Source organism: Colobus angolensis, unplaced genomic scaffold (assembly GCF_000951035.1).
Source record: "Colobus angolensis palliatus isolate OR3802 unplaced genomic scaffold, Cang.pa_1.0 Scaffold118, whole genome shotgun sequence".
Classification (NCBI taxonomy): Eukaryota; Metazoa; Chordata; class Mammalia; order Primates; family Cercopithecidae; genus Colobus; species Colobus angolensis.
The window spans coordinates 5,750,681-5,775,119 of record NW_012112919.1 but is presented as its reverse complement, the minus strand read 5'-3'; the positions used below and the strand labels follow the sequence as shown (position 1 = coordinate 5,775,119).

The window sequence follows — 24,439 nt, the reverse complement described above, 5'->3', positions numbered from 1 at the left end:
ATTTGTCTGAATTCCTTTCTTTTGATTTTGAAAACACATACATGTCTTTCAGCTATTTAAGGAATACGGCAAGTGACTTAAGGAATTGAGGGCAAGTAATAGAAAACTGGGTGTTACCTTAAGTACTTTACAATGTCCAGTCATAATGATAATGGAAAGCCCCATCTATTAACTTAAGAGGTTAGGACACAGAAGAAAGTCAAATTTAACATTAAATTGTTATTGGGTAACAAGTTGCTTTGGAAAACTGCTTCATGTTTTCTCAAAAGGTTAAACATAAAGTTGCTAATGACCCAGCAATTCCACTCTTACATACGTGCCAAAGAAAAATGAAAACATATGTCTAGACAAAAACTTGTACATGCATATTCATAGCAGCATTATTCATAATAGATAAAAAGTGGAAACAATCCAAATATCCATCAATAGATGGACAAATAAAATAGGCATATCCAATATAATTTGCCAACTTTTAAAAATGCTATGCCACAACATAGAAGAAGAACCTTGAAAACATTATGGGCCGGGCGCGGTGGCTCAAGCCTGTAATCCCAGCACTTTGGGAGGCCGAGACGGGCGGATCACGAGGTCAGGAGATCGAGACCATCCTGGCTAACACGGTGAAACCCCGTCTCTACTAAAAATACAAAAAACTAGCCGGGCGAGGTGGCGGGTGCCTGTAGTCCCAGCTACTCGGGAGGCTGAGGCAGGAGAATGGCGTAAACCTGGGAGGCGGAGCTTGCAGTGAGCTGAGATCCGGCCACTGCACTCCAGCCTGGGAGACAGAGCCAGACTCCGTCTCAAAAAAAAAAAAAAAAAAAAGAAAACATTATGTCAAATAAACAAAAGTCAGTCGTAAAGGACTACATACAGTCCTTGTGTATCCTCGGGTTCCACAGTCATGGATTCAACCAACTGTAGATTAAAAATGTAGTAGGGTATACATTGTTTGTGTCCATATCAAAGATGAATAGACTTTTTTGGGTCATTATTTTCTAAACAATATAGTATAACAACAATTTACATAGCATTTACATTGTATTAACTATTAAAAGTAATTTAGAGATGACAAAGTATATAGGAGGATGTTTGTAGGTTATATGCAAATACTATGCCATTTTATATAAGGGACTTGAGCGTCCGTGGATTTTTGGTATTTGCTGGGGTGGTCCTGGAACCAGTCCCCCAAGACACTGAGAGCCAAGTGTATTGTATGATTCCATTTATGTGAAATCTACAGAACAGGCCAATCTATGGAGATAGAAAGTAGATTAGCGGTTGCCTATAATTGGGAGAAGGGACAGGAAAGTCAGAAAGAAATAGAGTGACCACTAAAGGGTAATGAGGTTTCCTTTGGAGTGATGCATATATTCTAAGATTGACTGTGGTAATGGTTGATCAATTCTGTGAATATACTAAAAATAACAGAATTGTGTACTTCCGATGTGTGAATTGTATAGTATGTAAATTATATATCAAAACTGTTATAAGGAAATGACGTAGGCACAGGTGCCAACAAAATTGATTATTTAAAAAAAAATCACAAAAAGAAAACAAGGACAACTCAGTATGTCTCCCTTCAACCTTGTCTAGGGGAATCAGCCCTAGTTAACTAATTATAAATATAAGACTAGTGGTAAGTGTGTGGGTGATTACAGCATTTAATACATATTTAAATGACTGCAATGATTCTGTTATTTAGGCCAATCCTTGCTTAAAAGGATGAGAGCTTTCTAGTCTGCTGGGACTAAATTTAAGAGAAGATACTATAAAGGCTGAAACACCACTGGTGTGAATGATGGACACAGAATGAAAACTCTCAGCACAATAAGAGAACATGCCTCGAGGATTGATAGAAGTAATTTCAAAGACAAATTAAGAATGAACTATTTTACATACCTAGCAACACATGTATGATATATGTAGTGTTCAAGACATGGTAAAAGATGAAAGATGGTAAAATAACTTCAAATGACTGATGGATCCTTACTGAAATTTGAGTTTCATGTCAAGAAGGACTGGAATAGTTTTTCACAACTCAGAATGCACAATGGAATGGATGACTTGAGATAGTCCATCTTATATATTTGTCTTGTACTAATGTTTATGTTAGCCAGAGACCTTGAATGTTTCCCTATTGTGTGACTGGCATGTTGATAAGTCTTTCATATTACCATATGCAAAGTGAAGGAAATGACTAGTAAAAAGCAAACTTGAGATACTGTCACAGAAATAAGACAGCTGAGGACCAGAACTCTGAGTGTGACGGTAATGATGATTGCAGTTTATTCCTGGGGGCCAAAAGGAAACTTCTAATGCAAGCTGAAATTCAATAGATAGAAATTTTAAATATGGTCACACATTTTTTCACAGTTTTGTTTTCATGATTGCCCCGTTGTCCAAAGTAAAAATTTTCCTACTGTATGAATCCATTGTAAAGGAAACATATGATATATTGGGAGCTACTGACCCATGAAAACAAGGCCCTAACTTATTTTGGACTCTAAAGTCCAGAGTGTCTCAAAGATGAGGGGAGGTAATAGAGGCTACCAGCCTACTCTGCTCAAAATGACATATAACTTTCCTAATCAACAACAAAGGGGATCACAAATCCAAAAACTCTGGGGCGACTTCTAATCAAAAGGGACCTGTCCAACTCTCTTCTTATATTTTTGCATTTTGCAACCCTAGTTAAAATGTAGAAACACCCCTAGATTGCTAGACTCCTAAATGACAATACAGGATGAAAACTGGGAATTCTCTTAAGAATATAAAATATTTGATTTCAAGAACAGTCTATACCAACAGCTATAATAAATTACCACTTTCTTTTTTTGTAAGTAATTATTTTAAAATATGAATGATAAATACATACAGGATTAACAATGAACAAATTTTTTTGTAGAGATTTTCGACATCTGGTGATTTTCTTGGAGCGGACATTCTTCCTCCACACACTAAAAGCCTTCCATTTCCGGAACAGTGAAAATATGGGAATCTTAGTGAGTTCTCTGTGATATAGATATTCCTGTTCCCATCGATCAATTTCTATAAATTCAGCGTCTTCATTATAAATGTGTGTTACTGCCCTTTGGCTAATAGTATAGTAGTCATTTTTATTGATGTTCTCATAACTTACAACTCTATAAACAAATAAAAATTGGGACTAATAAATAAAGTATTCAATACAAAACAAAGCAATTGCATTACTTTTTTATTCTACAGAGATAAAACATTTCTGGAAAGCAAACATTATTTAAAGTTAAAAAATTCTAAACAACTACTTTCAGATTAAATACATTACTCCAGAAAATGAGTTAAACAAGTTGGGCTTATTATAAAGATTTCACAACTGTGGCAATATGCTTGATTATTTCAGTTACATGATTTTTACATTAAAATGAATTGACTATAAATTACTAAAATTTAATAGTTCTTCATTAAAACTATCTGGAGCCAAATTTTTATCTATTATTAACTCTTCAGAAACTATTCAAATATAGCATAAAAGAATTTTACACTATCAAGTCAGGACAGAATTATGAGAAAGGTAAAAGTAAGGAAACATTAATTAGGTGAGATAAGAATCAAGACCAATATTATATGCCCAATTTATCACCAACAAAATATTTATTATTGATAAATTGTTTAGTTCATCGTATCTCTCTTTCAACTGTTGTCATGGACATTTTTCAACTGTATGAGTAACAGAAAACTGATCAAGTAAAGAAAAGAAGCAAGAACAAAGTAAAAACAGAAGAAAGGATAGGAGAAAGAAATGAAGCAATGAAAATAGGGCTGATTCTCTAAAACTGCTTAAAATAAAATTTTTCCTACAGCAAAACGATATTCTCTGTAAGTTTAGTTATAATGCTGAAATACTGAATGCAAGACATATTCAGTAATAGAACAAGTGTGAAATATGATATAGCACCTTATTAAAATATATTTAGGAATTTAGGAAAATAACATTTTTCTAAAATGTTTCTGTTAGGAGAGCTTAGTAAAATAAGATAAAGGTTAAGGGCAAAAACAAAGCCCCGAATTATTTCTGTGTTAAAACTATGCAAAAATTACATGTACTACAGAGAAATTAGACAGGAACACTCCAGTGAAAATCAGCTATCTTCCACATCTTTCAGTTCTTGGCTCTACATTCTGAACCTGGAGTCCACGGTCCTATTTATTTTATTTTATTTTATTTATTTTATTTTATTTCTACTACTACTATTATTATGATTATCTTTGAGATGGAGTCTCACTCTGTTGCCCAGGATGGAATGCAGCCATGTGAACTCGGCTCACTGCAACCTCTTCCTCCTGGGTTCAAGAGATTCTCCTGCCTCAGTCTCTGGAGTAAGTGGGATTACAGGTGCCCGCCACCATGCCTGGCTAATTTTTGTATTTTCAGAGATAGGGTTTCACCATGTTGACCAGGCTGGTCTCGAACTGCTAACCTCAAGTGATCTCCCTGCCTCAGACTCCCAAAGTGTTGGGATCACAGGCGCGAGCCACCACGTCTGGGCCACAGCCCTTTAACGCAGCTGTCAGGTTATTTGTGAAATCCCTGAAACTGTTTTATGGAAAATTCATGTATATATGTATGATCAGTTTTTAAGACACTGGAACAAAATTCTGTTTTGGGTCTGTTAATAAAAGAGTAAGAACCACTGGTATAAATCATTTTTAGTTTTTAATTTCTATTTTCATTTTAATAAAACTGAATAACAAAAATATTTTTTAAATTATGGCACACGGGACGAGAATGAAAGCAAACCCAAACCAAGAACTGTTCATGTGAGCGTGCAAGGAGATATTGGGGGGCTGATGGTGCTGTGCGAAGTCAGAGAGGAATAGTCCAACTTCAGGGCTGCCACGGAAAACCTTCAACCTGCTCGGCTTTTACCTGATTCCACTATCTGACTTTTTGTCTGTGTTCCAATTAACTCACCTCAGAAATGTCTGGAAAAATGCCAGGTATTGCACAGGCCTGCTGAGGAATATGGAATACATTTCACATGTTTTTCCTTTTCTCATTGTCAATAGCTGAAGATATAATTAGGGTATTCTTGGGGTGATTCTCTCTAAATGTAAAACTTCAATTTGCCACTGAAATTGTAATCAACTTCAGATGTTTCATTAACATCAGGCATCAAAGCAATTTAAAAACAAGAATAAATTGCTGACCACGGCCCTGGTGCATGTCTGGAAAACTTGCTCTGTGCAATCTATCTGCTAGTGATGGCCCTTCTAGAAGATGGTAGCTGTGGTCCATGATGTTGAATTCTAACTTGGCACTCAGTGTCACTTAGAAATTCTTTTTATTTATAGAAATTTATAGAAATTCTTTTTAAATCTCTTCTTATCGCAGAACGTCATTCTTAAGCCCCCAAGTCTTTTCCTTCTTTACACATCTCTACTGCTCATTGAAAACTGAACACACGAGAGCCCTTTCAAAGGTTGGATCATCATCATCAAAATCATCTGGGGTGCTTATTAAGAATCCAGATTTCTGAGTCCAACGCAGAATCAGGATCTTTATGTATTCCAAGACTCAAGGATAGGGAGATGCCTGGGTGACTGCGATACACAATAATGTTTGTGAACCACCAAACTTTATTTCAAAACAAACAACAAAAAAAATGTGAAGACAAGGCAAGCTCCCTCTCATATCTTCACTTGAAGTTCAACATACCATGTTTTTTCCACCTGATTGTTTCTCTCATGCTTTCCTCCAAATGGAGATGGAGAGGTTTCACCTCGCTTTTCTCTAACTCTCCCTAGTTTTTTTGTTTCTTTTCCTCCACATCTAAAAGTGTGCAGAATGTCCCTTTAGCATATAGAAAATCTTTTCTTGACCCTTCCACCTACTTAACTAAAATCCCACACTTTTCTTCTTAAGTTTCCTTTATAATGGTGTGTGTCAATGGCCACATCCACCTTATCAATTCCTTCTTAGAGTTCCTGAAAAACGGTTTTGTTTCCTGCTACTCTAATGGAATTATTTTTCCAAAGATCAACAGGGACTTCCTTCAGGCCCAATCCAGTCGGTAGGTAGAAGGGGCCACAGGGTCAGGAAAAGATTTGCATAAAAGAGAGTGTATGCACATTTCTCTGTGATCTTATTCTTAGACTTTCCAGTTCATTACTGAGAGGTCATCTCCCAGATCTACTCCTTGGACTGGCGTGTTTTGCTCTACATGCTCTGCCTGAAGTGTTGATCCATTTTAGGAGTTTAGTTGGACCACAACTCCTATGATGATGACTGCCCCCTCAGCATTTCTTAGCACTCAGGATCAAACTTCAGCTGCCTCCTAGAGTGTGGTTTTGGATGTTTGTTCCACTAAGACCTTTCTTTGAGGAGATAATCAGAAAAAGTAGGCTTCCTTTAAGAAACAAAAAGAAAACTTTTTAAAAATTCAAGTGTTATGTTATAAAATTCCTACTTTTCAGATAAAGAAGATGACTTTAGGATCTAGTTAACTAGAGATCCTTGGATAGTTAACCAATTAGATTGAGATGGACGTCTCAAATAAAATTATATTTAACTATGCTCTACTATCTCATAATTGGAAAAAATATATGTAGTGCTTTCTTGCTGCTCAGCGAAGATCAAAGGGTCCCTTGTCAAATTATTTTACAGTAGAACCTGTCTGTATCCATCTTAAATGAAACTTAGACTTCAAGACTTCTATTAATTTCTAAAAGTATGTGTGTTTCATGTGAGATAACCATATGAACTTAGAGAATTTTGGGGCCCTTGTGGTAGGTCAATCATTGTCCTATTATTATTATTCATTTCAGATATAACTCAAAGTAAACCTACTTTGGGGCTTAGAACCCCTCTGGGGTTTAAAAAATTTTTTCTCCTCCTGAAATCAATTCATTGACTTCCAAAACAATAAAACCTCAATGTGATGTTATTTCAAATAGCAGTTCCATCTGTTATACACTGCAGTGATTGGAAATGCTTCTACTCATCCTTAAACCAATCTACCAGACTAATACTGCAGAAACATAGTTTGCCTCATGTGACTGTTGTGCTCAGGAACCTTGAATAGCCTCTTATTGCTCCTGTCATTAAATCCAAGTTATTCTCCCAGGTATTTGTGGCTGCCTGTTTCACATTAGTTCCTTCTCTGTCCACACAAATCATCCTCTTTACTTAGGCTGATTTCTTCATCATATTCATCTTAGGCCATGCTTGAATGCATATATCTGTCTTCGTTCCCTGTTACCTCCTGCTTCTTTCAAATTTCTGATTTCTACAAGAAAGAGTTATTCCTTACCTGCTTTAAGGCTGAATTAGATAAGCTCTTGTGGCCCTATACAACTCTAAGTTGTCTATTTTCATTATTACATGGTTTTAAGTATTATGATTTGGGTGTATTCATTGAATAAAGGTAAGCAAGCAAGTGCCTGGGAAGAAACAGGCCACTTCCTGAGTTCTGCATTTACCAACCTCAATCTGTTTGATGATGGTCCTTGCCATGACTCAATATGAGACTAGATCTAACCTAACCAGGGGAAGAGAAATGCTTGCTTTATTTCTGGTTTGATTAACCAAAGATGGCAAAATATCTGGTAAAGAACTCCTTTCTACCTGGAAAATTAAACAAGAGCAAAACTAAGAGGAAACTTCCAAGTTTCATCACTAGGAGAATGCTTTAGGGTCAATGTTTCTCAATGTATGGTCCTTGGAAGAGCAGCATGAGCACTACGTGGGAATTGCACATTCTCAGGCTCCACCCTAGGCCTGTTAAATCATCTAGGGGTTTAACCATCTGTGTTTTAGCAAGTCTTTTAAGGCTTGAGAAAAGGTGCTCTAGGTCCATGAGGCATAACTGTGATTGAATCTTAGAATCAACTGGCAAGTTTTAAAGAAAAGCTGTTGCTCAGGCTCCACCACAGACTGATCAGATAAATCACAAGTAACTGGAAGTACAGCCTGGGTGATTCTATTGAGCAGCTAAGGCTAAGAGCTATTGCTCTAGGTTCTTCAGATTTTTGTATGAAATGAAACCATCATTCACTAAATCACCATAGCTCCAGAGCAGTGCCAGGATGTGTGTGCATGTATGTTTGTGTGTGCATGTGTTTGAAGGAAGGGTAGGGAGACAATCTGGAGTCTAGATCTAACCAATGCTTGGCTTTTACTAGTATTGGGGAAAAAATAGATCTAACGTAAACCAGGGAAGAGAAATGTTTGTTTTATTTCTGGTTTGATTAACCAGAAGGAGGGTTTTTGATTATTCCAAATGAAAATCCAAAGTGTTTCCACTTGCTGACTCAAATTTGACTTAATAGATTTAAATGTCTTCATAGATTAGCCTAAGAAAACTGCCATTGTGTTAGAAAACCTGGTGAGGTTTTTTTGATAATATGGCTTCAGAATGATCTGTTCCTTATTATGTAATATATATACCTCATTCTAAAGTTTTAAAAAAATAATTAGAATTTCACACATAAACTAGAATGCCTCTACTTCAGAAGGTTTTAAGCTGGCATCTGTGTTTTCTGTTCTTGGCCACTAAATAGTAATACAATTTAAAGGATAAAATAGCTCTAGTGTGAAATTTTAAAAGCTGCCTAAAAAGTACTTTTAACAAGTTTAAAAACAACCAGAGAACAAAATTAGTTGTTCAGAAGGAACATGTCCTGAGCTTAGAGAAGAAGTTGATACAGTTCTAATATCTCAAGTCATGTACCTGTGTTTCAAAGATTCTAACCAGAATCCTAATCCCAACTACTGACTTAACAAAGTTTCTCAAATTTACATGATCACAGAACACATCTGTTAACCACCTATCAATTAGAATCATTTAGATCTAATGTTCTTGGAAAGACACACTGGGAAACACTGAGGTATAGGAGACATGGTGTCCTGTTTTAGGCATTCTGTGGACCCAAAAGATGTTCAGATTTTGGGGAAGGCTCTGCCATACAATCTGAACTATCTGTTATATTTTAATAGCTTTAAACTTGACATTGCACAGAGAATGAAATCATAGAATTGAAAGATGGGAGTATCAGACATTACTCTGAATTTCCTACCTTCAAATCACAAAACAATATCAAATAGAAAAGTCGTTAATCTATACCTCAATTTTCTTATCTTTCCACTATAGATAATGTCATTCTAATAGGATGTTTATGAGGAAGAAAGAAGACTAATGTACTGAAAGCACTTCGCACAATGCCTAACACAGTGTGTGTGACACAAATGCAGGGGTAGTTGTCATTATGAGGATGAGTATATTAAGTGGCGTGCATGAGGACTTGGGTTCTAAAATCCAAATAATCTGAATCTCAGCTCCATGACTCACTAGCTATGTGAACTTAACTCTGTGATTTTCATCATTTGTAAAATGGGTATATCAACCCCACCTACCTTAAGAGTTGCTGTGGAGATTAAATGAGCTAATACATATAAAACATTTAGAACAAGATTTGGCATACACTATAGTTGGTGTTAACACTATCACGTGGCAGTACTCACCCATTAACATCGTAAAGACTTAGTACCCCACTATGCCTTATAAAAGCACCCACAGTTCCTTACCAATGTAAGTTTGTATTTCAAAGGCCAAAACAAAAAACAGCAAAATGTTAATTTATATAATTGAAATAACGGTGAGGTGAAGGGTTACATAGATATGAAAAACATCTATCATCTACTAGGGAGAGAATTATCTAATATCAACAGTGGGTCCTTTTACACTAGCCTGAAAAAGAAATACTTTAATACGCCTCACCAGGGGTCTTCTTAGATCCAACTAAATGTTAAAACTCACAAGACTTTCATATACTTCTTTTTGGCATTCATCTAATCAGAAAAATCTGGGACAGGAACCACTTATTGCCATCAGAGCAGCATCAGATGTTACTTCCCCATTGGAGTCCTTGCAGCAGTCTAATAGCCACCTGGGAGCTATCTTCTCCCTAGGTGTCAACTCAGATGCAAAAAGATGAGATCCACATTGAGTGGATATGAAAGCCACTCTGGCCTAAAAGCCTTATTACTCACAGGAGCCAACATCTCTTGCAATAACCCCATAAGCACAGATTTCAGTGTTCCTCCAGGGCACATGCTCAGAAAAAAAAATAATTTGAATTATGGAAAGTCAAAAGTTATGACTCCCCATAAGGTATTTATAATTCTTTCTTAGTTCCTCCCAATGCAGCTATAATTTACTAATCGATGTCATTTTTATCATAAGCAATGTTGCCTATAAACAATCAACATTTTACTCTGTTTAGGTTGTCAGTGGTACAGAGCTGTGGTGTTAGCCAAAGGTCAGATTCTCATGCAGGAGAAAATCGTTCTACAATCCTCTAGAACAATGCTTCTCAAACTTTGAATGTTATAAAATCCATGCAATGATAACATTTTATAAGGCACACAGATATAAACTGCAGGGGCTTGGTGAAGACATTAACTACAATTTCTTTATATAGTATGACTAAACACAATGCACATAATATGTGGGATTATATAATTTTTAATTTGGGACATAATTATCCCAAATTAGGGATATAATATTTAATTTGATAAAACTTCCAATTATGTCTAGCTCATAAGCAACCACAGCTGTGACCATAACTTTTTTGAAGTAGCTACCTCATGTCTAATCAAGACATGATGAATGATCTGTCCAAGTTCTTGATAGTCGCCACTCCTAAGAAACTTTGTAAAAGTAGCAGGCAGCAAATGGCAGAAGATGATTTATTTATTGTTTAGTCTCTGATATATAAAAACTCCCTTTTCCACTAGCCAAAATTTGGATAACTTGTTCTCTTGAAATTATTCACCAAAAGTACCACCATTCTTTAACTCTAACAGTTGTTACTTGTCTTTCTTTGATGCAGTGTTGACATTTCTTGTAATGATTTTTAGAAACAATGGTGAAGATTTCTCTCAAAGAAAGACAGATGTTATTCTATTTGACTTAATAATCTTTCTTTAGGTTCAAATCCACAACTAAAAAATCATGAGAACCATTTTAAACATTACATTTCCCAAGTCGAATTTTTGCTGTCAATTCCTAATTTTTGTCAGTAAGTGTTATTATACTCCCTGGTAGCTGCTATAATTTTTCAGTTAAGCTATTCAGGTGGTCAAATGTCAATTAAGCAACCCAGGTGTGTAGCCAAGAACTAACCTTTACTAAATCTGCAAAGTTAAATCACTTGCAAAATACTTCCCAATTCTTGATAAAACTCATCCTTTGGATTGCCAATGCACTTAACTATGAAACAACAAAAAATAGTATTCTTTTCTCATTTTTTTTTGTAGAAAGCTAAAAACAAATGATTATGTGGTTGACAGCTTGGATTTTATCATAGACATCATTTTGACAATATTTTAAAATTCGTAATTCATAATTTTAGGAAACCATTTACATATGGAAGTCCCTCTGCAAATAAAATATTACTTGAATATCAGTGTTATCAGAGTAAACTTTGGTTGTAACAAACATTTTTAAGAAGTATTTTCATAATATCTCATTTGCCTTGAATATTTAATCCCCAGAGATTTTTTTTTCTTCTTTCTAAACAAAGTTCTTCCAGACATTTCACCTCAGAGACTCTAAATAGTGCTGTCTAGCAGTTACTAATGTCCATAGATTCATCAATATGCAAGTAAATATTGCAATAAAACTTTAAATAATGTCTTGGATTATGATCATCTATATCATCTAATATGTTGGTCTACTAATAATGTTATTGATTTTTTTTTCGCTTTTCTGGTTCCAAGTAGTATAAAAACCTTCCACACAAGCTGGTAAAATCACAGTTCTACAACAGTGATTCATTCTGATGTTAGATATTATATGCTCTTGCACTCCTAGCTTCCTGAGCTTCTTTAGCTGATACTAATCTAAAAACAGAAATTTGTTTCATATTTTGTTCTCGTAATGCTTTTAAAAGTTCAAACCCTTTTCTGGGTGGGGTGGGTATTTCTGATAAGGTGTTGAAATAACTTGTTTGACACCACTGATTAATCTGGTAACATTTTTATACAAATAAGATATTTAGGCAAAAGGACAGGTCTATTACTGTAGTTTAGAAATCTAAGTTTGAGATAAGCTTAATTATGCTGCCTAATTTCTCATCTCTTTTGACTGCTGTGTTTGCCATATAGATCTGATAGTTTTCTAGCTTTAACAGAAAACTTTCCTTATAAATGAGCAAAAAGATAAGTATCTGTCAAAATTAAATCCATATTACCATAAAGCATTTAAGAGAATTGTAGACCTTAACATCAGCAAATGATTTAAAATGTTTTAAAAATTCAATGATGTGGTAAGAAAATATAAAGTATTGGTATATAGGTTTCATTAATTTAAGACGTAAAAGTATACATTTTTAAAAAAAATAAACCTTACATTCATATAGGATCAAAAACATCTTTGAAAATTACAAAAGCCTACAGTGCTCTTTACCAAGGTAATTTTATTAGAATATGTTTTCTAATAAAGAAATGTTATTTCTAATGCTTAATATGTTATTCTATTCCACTTAATAATCTTTCTTTAGGTTCAAATCCACAACAGTGTCTAAAAAATCATGAGAACCATTTTAAACATTACATTTCCCAAGTTGAATTTGAAAATTCAGCTTTGAAAAACAATTTTTTAAGTTTTAAAAACAATTCATTATGAAATTCAATTAAACTTCAGATTTTTTTGAGTTGGTAACATCAAAAACGAAACAAGAGGAAAGGAGGAAAGAAAGGACAGAAAAAATAATCAGAAACATCTAATTGCTTATTTTTTTTAGGAACACTTAATGTGTCAATAGGAAAACATAAAAAAAAAGCAAATGAAATTTTAAAAAACTGAACAAGGATTTCTTTGTGTTTCTCACATACACAAAACAAAGAGTTTTGCTGATAAACTGAGTTTGTCTTAGAAACCTAAAGGAAGTGTCTACAGTGACAATCAAACTCAGTGGGATGGTTCAACAGGAAGGTGGCAGAGGCTGTGTTGTGTTCCCACTACAGAGCTGCTCTCTGGCAGAGGGGGCTACACAGTCTTACTCATGGAAATATTTTCTGAATTCAGGAAGTTTAACGAGGTAATCATACAAATATTAGAAAAACAAAATTTCACCCTTGGTAAATTTCTGAGTAATTGCATCTTTTTTAAAAAATAAGTTTTTACCACCATAAACAATTAGGGCACACCGGAAGTCACTTGCTTGGCTGCGGTTCTCTCCTTGGGAAGCTTTGCTTTATAGCTGTGTTTAACACTTAGCATCTGGAACCACTGACTGGGCATTTGATACTCACTCAGACCATCAGTTTTACGTAAATTTTGGGAAGGTCTCATTGCAAATTTTAAAATAATAAATATAAGCCATAATTTTAAAAAATTAGTAACAAGTTTCTCTTTAGCCACCTGAATGATGGGTAGTGTGAGCCACAGATGAGGGTTCACACACAGCTAGTTCCTTTTCCCCGTTGTAATTTTTTTAAAAAACTAAAAGATGTTAACAACCTTAGTTCTTTGGAAATGAGACCATGTAACTAGAACTTCTATCACATAGTTCTGGACCTCTAGACAATCTATGGATCCAGAGTTTCTGATCATTTCACTGGAGTCTGCTTTTAGCACTAAATCAGATGGTAAGCCAACAAGTACATTATGCTATAAAGCTGCAAGGCTGAGTGTTTCAATTTAGAAAATGGAAGTAAACAAATTCTTATCAGCTCTTTGGTTAAATTTGGATTGAAAATATCTTCTCAGGTTTTTGAGTTTAAATATGATTTTTGGATAGATATGCCCACTAAGACGTGATCAATTATTTTCCTCCAACTAGTAAAATCATAAGAGGCTGGAAAGAGCCAAATCTGTCCTAAGGTACATTTGTCATATACACTAGAATTCAGTCAGCCCAAAATCCCAGTGTTGTATTCTTATCTTCAAAATATTTTGGCACCAACGTGATAGGTTATCTACTCAAAATATTAAACATATCTCTAAGACATGACCCTTGAGTAAGCCCCCTAAAATCATAGAAATGGTCTTTATTAGTATTATTAGTTTCACAAAATGTTTTAAATCTTACTCTTCATTTCCTGCATATTTCATGATCAAAATAAAATCTTTTACTTGCTATTGCACTGTATGACCATGGAAAAGTATACAGTTAGTATCCTTGATTTGAGGAGATCTATAATTTTCACTCTCTGTCAATGCTAAGTCAAAAATGAGAGGTTTACTATTGTATGTGAATGTTGTCTGTGAGCAGGGCAAACCTTTCTTGCTGAACACAGCTAAGTGCTCAGACACTACTGATTCCTATATGCCTTTTGCAGTCTAAATCCCTGCTCACAACTAAATGAAAAAAATCTTCTATAGCACAGGTTTTTAGTGATAACTGGAAAAAAATTGTCAAGCATATTTTTCTCATATGTGTACTGTATTTATGGCAAACACTGATACCTGCATTGCACATTTGTGATTAAAGCAAAATACCTGTCAGCACACTTTATAGTGATGTGCATAGAGTTAGTTAATAAGCGAATTTTGCAAATAACTTATAACTTATTCTATTTTCTCTCTAAGCATATCTTGCCATAGGTGCTTCAGCAATAGCATGACATATTGTTTCAAAAACATTTTTGCTATAACAAGTGCAACTTTAAATGATTTCTACAGTTTAGATCGCAATTTCACCTTTACTCAGTTCTATATTGAGAAGCATTATTTTGCATTTTGTTCACATATTTTTCTGGAAAAAAATCAGTAGACTTATCAGAGAGACAGATTATTGCTCTAGACTGAAAGATTATAAAAAAATGCTTCCACAGCTTCACCACATTTGTTGGGTAGTGAAGACATTCTTCAACAGCAAACTCACAGCCTTACAGTTATTTTATCACGTTACTTTTAAAAGGAGTTTGGCATAACATGACCTCATCTTGTTGACACAGTATATACTACGTTTAACTTCCAGTTTAGCTGCTGCCAACTCCATAGCATCCAAATTATTGTCTTTACTCACAAGGTTTATGATATTTCAAGTTCAAGTTAGGGAGGAAAATTTAACATCAAACCCTAAAATGTAATAATGATAAACCATGATAAACCAATGATAAACCATGATTCCAAAATATCTTTTTATTTTTATTTTTATTTATTTATTTATTTTTTGAGACAGAGTCTCGCTCTGTCGCCCAGGCTGGAGTGCAGTGGCCAGATCTCAGCTCACTGCAAGCTCTGCCTCCTGGGTTTACGCCATTCTCCTGCCTCAGCCTCCCGAGTAGCTGGGACTACAGGCGCCCGCCACTTCACCCGGCTAGTTTTTTGTATTTTTTTTAAGAGCCAGGATGGTCTCGATCTCCTGACCTCGTGATCCGCCCGTCTCGGCCTCCCAAAGTGCTGGGATTACAGGCTTGAGCCACCGCACCCGGCCCAAAATATCTTTTTAAATAAGACCTTACATATTACTATTAAGTGTCACTTCTGTGAGTTCAAAAAGCATAAAATATCAACTCAATCTCCCTAGTAGAAGTGCTCAATAGTCTAGAAATGAATCTCCAGAACTGAACAAAAGCAGTTTTCAGTCTCCTCTTCAATCCTTTAGCTTGTGCTGGTAAGTAGATGAGAATCAGTTCTACATGGGGCAAAATTTGGCTCTTCTCACAGTGGAAAATGAACATCACAAATAGCACCCTTTGATATCTGGGTTATTAGATGATTTTTTTTTTCTTGAAGAGAAAACTATGAAAATATTTTTCACATATGAATCAAGAATTATGTTTTAAAATCACCAAATAACCCACTTTCCATCAGTTTCCACTTAAGATCTACAAGTTCTTCACCAAAAACTTACAAAGAACTATAAAAGGGAGTAAAGTAGTGGTAGGAATGACAATACTATTAAGGGTTTTTTTTTAATTGAAGGGCTTTAAATTACATTGTATGTTAATTCTTCCATCTTAAAAAAAATGAATTCTCTCATGTTGGAAAAAGTCTCTTTTTTACCCCAATTCTCCTTCGTCTACCATCTCTTCTCCTTTTGACATCCCAAAATTAATGTATCCGAACCCAAACAAGTATTTTTCCCTGATGATTCTGCTCCATTCAGTCTTCCATGTCTCAGCTGTAAAAAGAAAATAAATCTTGGGGCCCCAAAATCACTAAACTAAAGATAAAAGTCAGGCTGGGAACTGCTAAGGGCAAACCTGCCTCCCATTCTATTTAAAGTGACCCCTGTGCTCACTGGGATAAATGCATATCTCATTGCTTCATTTGGAAAGGCTAATCAGAAACTCAAAGGAATGTCTCTTATCTACCTATGACCTGGCAGCCCCCTCCTCGCTTTGAGTTTTTTCATCTTGGCCTTGAGTTGTCCCACTCTTCCAGACTGAACCCATGTACATCTTACACATATTAATTGATGTCTCATGTCTCCCTAAAATGTATAAAGCCAAGCTGTGCCCCTACTACCTTGGGCACATGTTATGTCATCAGAACCTCCTGAAGCTGTGTCATGGGTACGCATCCATGATCTTAGCAAAATAAACTTTCTAAATTAACTGAGAACTGTCTCAGATTTTCAGGGTTCACAGTCAATAGCAACTCTACCCCTCTTGCTCAGACAACTGGATCATTAAACTCATCCTGTACTCCTTCTTTCTGGTTGTCTACCCTACATAATGTCTGTTAAGACAGCCCATTGGTTTCACCTTCAAATTGTTTTCAGAAGCAGACCTATTTCTTACCACTTCATCATCATCCCCGGTCTCTTTCTTGCTTGAGCATCTACGGCCTTCAATTTGTCTTCCTTTTTCAACCCTTGTTTCCTCAAAGCCTATTCTTCACACAGCAGCCAGAATGGTTCCTTTAAAAATGTAAATCAGATCATGACACTTTTCTGTCCAAAATCCTTCCATGGTTCTCCATTGTTGTAGCCAACAAGGTCTTGTGTTATAGATATATCCTTTATCTCTTGTTCACTCTACTGTAGTCACACCAGCCTCCTCTTTGCCCCTTGAGCATGCCAGGTCTGCTCCCAGTTCAGGACGTTTGTATTCATTTTCCTGCTGCCTGGAATGCTCATAACTGCACCACCACATAATTCATTTCTTCTCTATCAAGTCCTTGTTCAAATGACAGCTTCTCAATAAGGCCCACCCTGATCACCCCAGTTAATTCACAACCTCTTCCCCAGCACTCCCAATCCTCTTTGCCTCTATTTTTTTCCTCCAATACTTATCACATTTTAGTATTCTATGTAATTTACTCACGTGTGGTTTATTATTGCCATCCTCTGCTAAAATGTCAGTTCCATGAGGGCAACAATTTTGATATGGTTTACTAATGTGTCTCAAGCACGTAAAACAGTTCCTGCTACAGAGATCATGCTCAACAAATTTTGCTGAACAATTGCATTTTCATAAGCATTTCTGTTCTTCCTACAAGTTATTGCTCACTCCTGTTAAGCTCTTTAAGATTTACAACAAATCTGTCATTTTAAATTTTGATTAAAACGTTTTTCTTCTCTACCCATTTTCTGCAGCAGGAGAGCTGCCCTCAGTGTCATCTTCTCAATTGAAACTATGGTGCTGAATAAGGGAGAATAAGAGAGCCGTGAATGGGGAAGGTAGCTCAATAAATTCGGTGGTGAAGCTAAACTTATCACCATCAAGAAAAGACTGTCTCAAGAACAGCTGTCAGCCCAACTAAATAACAGAGGAAAGCCAGTATCATCTTTAAGTTCTACTATTATCTGTTGTAGTGCACTTTAAAGCAACTTTCAGACTCACAATTATGTGACTTTCAATTATATCAACAACAAATGTGTGGCAACGACAGAAAGTAAGTGTGTATATATTATTCATCTATATGAATCCCTAAGTTATCAAGCTCATTTTATTAAACAATCCTTATTTCTACTCTATAAAGCAAAGATGAAGTAACATGAAAAACAAATCGTGGTTCATCTACCTTTTATATATTGCCATCCTCTTTCCTCAGTAATCATAAAATATCAAAAATACATTTGTAATACTGATTAAAAATATATGGCATAACGTTACATAAATATACGAGAAGCTCAATAGTGCAGATAAGATAGATAATGTTTCTAAATAGATAAAGGGAAATTCATGAAAAAATATAAAATTGTTGTGATTAGGATTCATTTATCATTGAATAACCAAAATTATATTTGATATCACTATCATTAATATCCCATCAATTATGAATAATATGTGCAATCTTATTTGTAATTTTTATGTTAAAGAAATTGCATCATAAAAAAGAACTCACTTTAGATTATATGTATCATATTCAATGGATGATCTTGGCACTGCAGGGATCACATAAAGAAATCCAAGATGTTCATTTTCACGTATTATTTTAATGATTTCCAAGGGATCCCGAATGTTGGCTTTAACAACTTCTTCTCGGTCGTGGAAAGTGTACTTAGGGTAAGCTAAAGACCTAGTCCTGAAGAGATCTCTTTTTCCAGTACTGCTACATGGCAGTTTAGGAGGAGAGGGAGAGAACACCTCAACATAGGGCTGATGAATCTAAACAAAGCCAATTTTTGAAAAACAAAAAATGAGTCTTTGCACACACACACAAGAGCGACAAAACATTACCTTCAAGGACTAATGCCATATTGCATGAGATGTCTAGAGCTCAAAGGCAAGCATTTTGGCACTGAAAATTTTCAAACTATTGTTAGGCAGTCATATTCCTTCTCAGGACTCCCTATCCAGATACCCATTCTTCTTCCACAAAGCAGTCCCAGTTTCAGCTTCCATTGCCTTCTCCTCTCCTTTAACTCAATGTTTATCGCATCAAAATATTACCAGGTCTTTGATGTCCATGGGAACCCTCTTCCCTCCTTGCTTACTTGCTCTGCATCTATCTTTTCTGGGGCCTTTCCTCCCAACCTCCCCCTCTGTTCTGACCGCCTTGATGCTCTTCAGTGAGTGAAGTCTTGGACAGCTGCTATCATAACTCATAATAACTTTACTTCTTTGTGAATATGAGGGGTGGTTATATTGAGTATTGAGAATCACTATGCAATAGCCTTAGAGAAGCACTGATTTTATCAACTAATATTGCCTGTTCTTTAGGCCAGTGCTTCTCAAACTTTAAATGTGCAGTGAATTACCTGGGGTTCTTACTAAAATGCAGATTTTGATTCAGTACAACTAGGGTGGAACCTGAGATTCTGCCTTTCTAACCTGCTCTCAGGGGTTTGGATCCTGCTGACCATGGACTACACTTGGAGCAGCAAGGCTGAGTCCCACCCACCGCGCCATGCCCACACACTCCAGCTTTGCTCTACTCTCTGGGCTTCACTGTCTGTGCTCTCAGTGCCACTCACACCCCGCCAAAAAACTTAGGTGGCATCACTCACATCTGTTCCTCCCATGGAGGAGGTTAATCACTGTGTTTCAAGAAATTTGACACTAACTCCAAAGGTCATCACCTTGCCTCTCTGGCCGTATAGGAGTAACTGGCTTTAAGATAAGAGTCACCATAGTAGACCTGCTTTGTTGAATAACTACTGTAAATATACGCATGAGTATTTTATTGCCTATTAACATAGCTGGCAGAGGCTGCCATTTCTGCAGGGATTTATTACTACAAGCTCTGTGGAACGACTTCTCCAGAAAATCTGTACTCACGGGGAACATTATACCCCAACTCTGATTAAATATACCCTGTTCAATAGCAGTTTGAGAGAAGCCTAACAAGTTCAGAGCTGAAGGAAACACATCTTTGAACTTAAAAGGTAAAATGTGTGTCTTTGACTTCTTGGCCAGGGATGGCAGCAATAACACTGTTCTCTTCTGAGAATGAATAGGCCAAACCTGAACCAGAGAAAACACACATCACCTTATCTCAATGTTTCAACAAGGGCTAGTCCACTTTAGTATTTTTATGAGACTAAAGTGTTACTGTTTTAACAGAAAAATGCATTTATTTTATTTGTTCTAATCTTTAAAAAGTCTTATTGCATTCTAAGTGGAAGACTTCTTCCATAACAGGGTTACATATTTTCCTCTGAGCCCTAATTTCTCATTATGTAACTCAGTGGGAAAATGTGATTTACATCTTCAGCAGTAACATAGGTTCAGATTTGGGGGTGGGAAATAAAGAAAGCATTTATTCATAAACTGTACAATGTAGTACTCTTCTCTGATGGATGCTCAGTCCAATTTGATAAGTCAATTTCTTCCTTAATTAACAGAGGCCTCCAAGTTCCTTTCCTGCCTGCCTTCCTTTATCTCCCAGGAAATCCTCCTTGTTGCATTTCTATTTGAAACTCATTCTGATAAATCAATTTCTGAAAAAATTACCTTTTTCTCAGAATAAATACCTTTCTTATTTTATGTAACACATCCCCTTTTCCATATTTCTCTTTAATTCCTAACTCTTTACTGAGTTCTTCACTGAGTGACAGCTACAACCAGGAAGCACAGCTCACAACCTGAGATTCCTTTTCAGTCCCACTTTTATCCCAGATGTCTACACACATTCTCTCCTTTTCTTTAAATTCAAATTTTTGAAGCACTCTTTATGCCAAATGAATTAATTCACAGGCAATTAAACCTTTCTTGGCTCAGATCTTTTCTGGAGAAAGAGCTCCCTCTGGCTCCCCTTCACAGACACCATAGTAACTGAGGCTTTATAATTCCATCTAGTTCATCATATGATTTCATTCTTTCAGGATGATCTCACCCAAACCCAAAGTAAGCTCCTGCTCATCTATTTTCTTCTCGAGCTCCCATCTCTCTCATCTTATCTATCCCATTAACTTTCCACTCATTCTTCTCAGCTTAGTGCAACTCCCAAAGGTGGCTTTTTATTCACTGACTGGCCCCCCAACGACCAGGTGTAAGAGTCCCTTTTATTTAGTTTTTCATTATTTTGTACCTTAAACAACCAAGGAGAGCTCTTATACCCCACTGTGTTGAGTGTTCATTTGTCCACCTACCTACCTCTAGACTCTGAAATCCTTGAGGACAGAACTTGTCCTCAACTGTGCACGTCTGGCAGTTCTAATCCAATGCTTGGACCCAAACCAGCACTCAAATGTGTGACTGTCAAAGTTATCCTCTCAACCAAAAGCTCAGAGAAATCTTGGCTCTACTGGTATCTTTACTGCAGGTATGCCTTTCACATTTTCTCCCCTTACTGTTTTTTTTTCTTTAATTATCTAGAGATATTCATTTAAAGGCAAGCTCTGGTGATTTCTTCCCCGAGCTACCATTTCTTTATGGCTTTCAACACAACTTCCCCACTCTACAACTCTCACCAGCTACACAAATTGTCTCTCTAGCTGGCTTCATCTCCATTTTATTGCCCTTCACCAGGGTCTTCAAAGATTACCAGTTTTGGTAAAAATGATGAAAATTTCAAAAAAGTTATAATAACATTCAAAATATTATTATGTCTTCTTTATCATGTAAGAGAAGGTCAGAAGGCAACATACAGATGCTGAAAGTTTCCTTTATGATTTTCTTCCATTGTAAGAGTTTTCCTTAAACAGGAAGAATGAAGAAATGTTGTATTTCCCAAACTCATTATGCAACCTTATAGAAAATGACTTTGCTTCTATTCTTATGAGTTAAAAGCATGTTAGCAAATCTATACAAAACCAAATTAAGTTAAAAGAATCAGTTAAGTAGTTTAATATTATACCTGCATTTTTTTCACAGCATCTTGATGCTCAAGAATCTGAGTAGATGATGTGACAAAACTTTTTTCTGCTATGCTTACTGGGCGTTTAAGGAGTCCGGCAGTCCTTATCGGAAGTCGGTTCTGTTCATGTATGTATTCTGGCTGCTTACGATGTTGGTAGACTTTTAGCACTGGCTTTGGGAAATAGAGAGACATGTTAATCTTTTAAACATTCGTATAAACTTCTTTTATTTTTCACTACCTTTGGACTCTTTCTCCTGTTGGAAATTGATCTCCTTGGATTAATTTCCTATCAAAGACACAGTCCTAATAGTTAACTACCACCATTGCCTCTCTCTGGCCTATTGCTTGAGTAAGACTTTTCTACCTAGCTTCCATTAATTTTATACTTGAAATTATCAACGAATACTTGCAAGAATAAATTACAACAGAAAAGGCTCAGAAGTATGAAATCATATACTCCCTAATTGTCCATTATAAACCCCCATCATTTACTAATACTGCTACTATGGGAAGAAGTGCACAATTCTCCCACCAAAATCATTAGTTCTCTAAATCATCAATCACTTCTCATAGCCATAACTTATTGAAGATCTAAAAAAATAGGTGGCAGTATCTTAGGCTATCCAACTGAAAATTACGGCAATAAAACCCCAGCTTTTAACATAATAAAGTGAAGAATTCATTATAACGGCTTTTTGTTACTAAGCATTATGAGTTTATCATAATAGCTAGTCTCTCATATACTGGGCTAAGAAAAAAAGGCTTGAGATTAAGTAAACTGCAGTTAACTTTTCAGTTAAATTGCATTTGGTTTTAGATAAAAATCCCTTTTGAGCCAAATTACAAAGCAGTGCTCAAAGAAATCACAGATGACACAAAGAAATGAAAAACATTTCATGCTCTCCATGATAGGAAGAATCAGTATCATTAAAATCACCATACTGTGTAAAGCAATTTACAGATATAAGGCTACTCTTATCAAATTACAAATGACATTATTCACAGAACTAGAAAAAATTATCTTAAAATTCATATGGAACCAAAAAGGAGCCTGAATAGCCAAGGCAATCCTAAGCATAAAGAAGAACCCTGGAGGCACCACGTTACCTGACTTCAAACTATACTACAGGGCTACAGTAACCAAAACAGCATGGTACTGGTGCTAAAACAGACATGTAGACCAACAGAACAGAACAGAGAGCCCAAAAATAAGGCTGCACACATACAACCATGTCATCTTTGACAAAGTTGACAAAAACAAGCAATAGAGAAAGGACTCCCTATTCAATAAATGGTACTGGGATAACTGGCTACCCATATGCAGAAGACTGAAAATAGGCCCTTTCCTTACACCATATACAAAAATTAACTCAAGATGAATTAAAGATATAATTGTAAAATCCCAAACTATTAAATCCCTGGAAGATAACTAGGCAAGACCATTCTGAACACAGGAATTGGCAAAGATTTCATGACGAAGATACCAAAAGCAATTGCAACAAAATAAAAAATTAACAAGTGGGATCTAATTAAACTTAAGAACTTCTGCATAGCTAAAGAAACTATCAATAGAGTGAAAAAACAACCTACAGAATGGAAGAAAATATTTGTAAGATATGCATCTTTGAAGGTCTAATATCCAGAATCTACAATAAATGTAAACAGATCTACAAAAACAAAAGCAAAAAACAAGCCCATTAAAAAGTGGGCAAAGTACATGAATAGACACTTTTCAAAAGAAGACACAGACATAGCCAACAAGCATATGAAAAAAAGCTCAATATCACTGATCATTAGAGAAATGCAAATCAAAACCACAATGAGATACCATCTCACATCTCACACCGGTCAGAATGGCTATTACTAAAAAATAAAAAATAATAGAAAATTATGGAGTATTCATACAATCAGATACTGTGCCACCACTAAGTGTAAAAAGCTAGATGTATTTATTTGTAACATGAAAAATAAAATAATAAAAAATTAAAATAAAAAATAACAACCATTGTGGAAAGCAGTGTGGTGATTCCCTAATAGCTAAAAGCAGAACTCCCATTCAAGCCAGCAATCCCACTACTGGGTATATACCTAAAGGAATATAAATTGATCTACCATAAAGACACATACATGTATATGTTCACTGCAGCACTATTCACAATAGCAAAGACATGGAATCAATCTAAATGCCCATTATTGGTAGACTGGATAAAGAAAATGTGATATATATACATCATGAAATACTGCACAGCCATAAAAAAGAACAAGATCATGTTCCTCACAGGAATACAGATGGAGCTTGAGGTCATCATACTTAGCAACAGAAAACCAAATATCACATTTTCTCACTTATAAGTGAGAGCCAAATGATGAGAACACATGAACAAAAAGAGAGGTACAACTGACACTGGAGTCTACTTGAGGGAGGAGGGTGGGAGGAGGGAGAGGAACAGAAAAAACAACTATTGTGTACTACACTTGGTACCTGGGAGATGAAATAATCTGCACAACAAATCCCCATGACATCAGTTTACCTATGTAACAAATCTGTACATATATCCCTGAACCTAAAATGAACGTTAAAAAAATTACAGGTCTCGATCTCCTGACCTCGTGATCTGCCCGTCTTGGCCTCCCAAAGTGCTGGGATTACAGGCTTGAGCCACACGGTGAAACCCCATCTCTACTAAAAAATACAAAAAACTAGCCGGGTGAGGTGGCGGGCGCCTGTAGTCCCAGCTACTCGGGAGGCTGAGGCA

The 24,439-nt window shown here is 35.9% G+C and overlaps 1 protein-coding gene across 1 annotated transcript in view; it reads right to left on the bottom strand.

Annotated features, from left to right (window-relative positions):
* The window catches only part of DNAH6 (dynein, axonemal, heavy chain 6), a 337,022-nt gene that overhangs the window by 295,036 nt on the left and 17,547 nt on the right, over nt 1-24,439 (bottom strand). The window contains exons 3-5 of the mRNA XM_011925684.1: nt 21,681-21,854; nt 18,285-18,547; nt 2,876-3,143 (exon numbers count right to left, since the gene is read on the bottom strand). Of these exons, the coding sequence (XP_011781074.1) occupies nt 2,876-3,143; nt 18,285-18,547; nt 21,681-21,854 (705 nt within the window). The remainder of the gene's footprint in view (nt 1-2,875; nt 3,144-18,284; nt 18,548-21,680; nt 21,855-24,439) is intronic.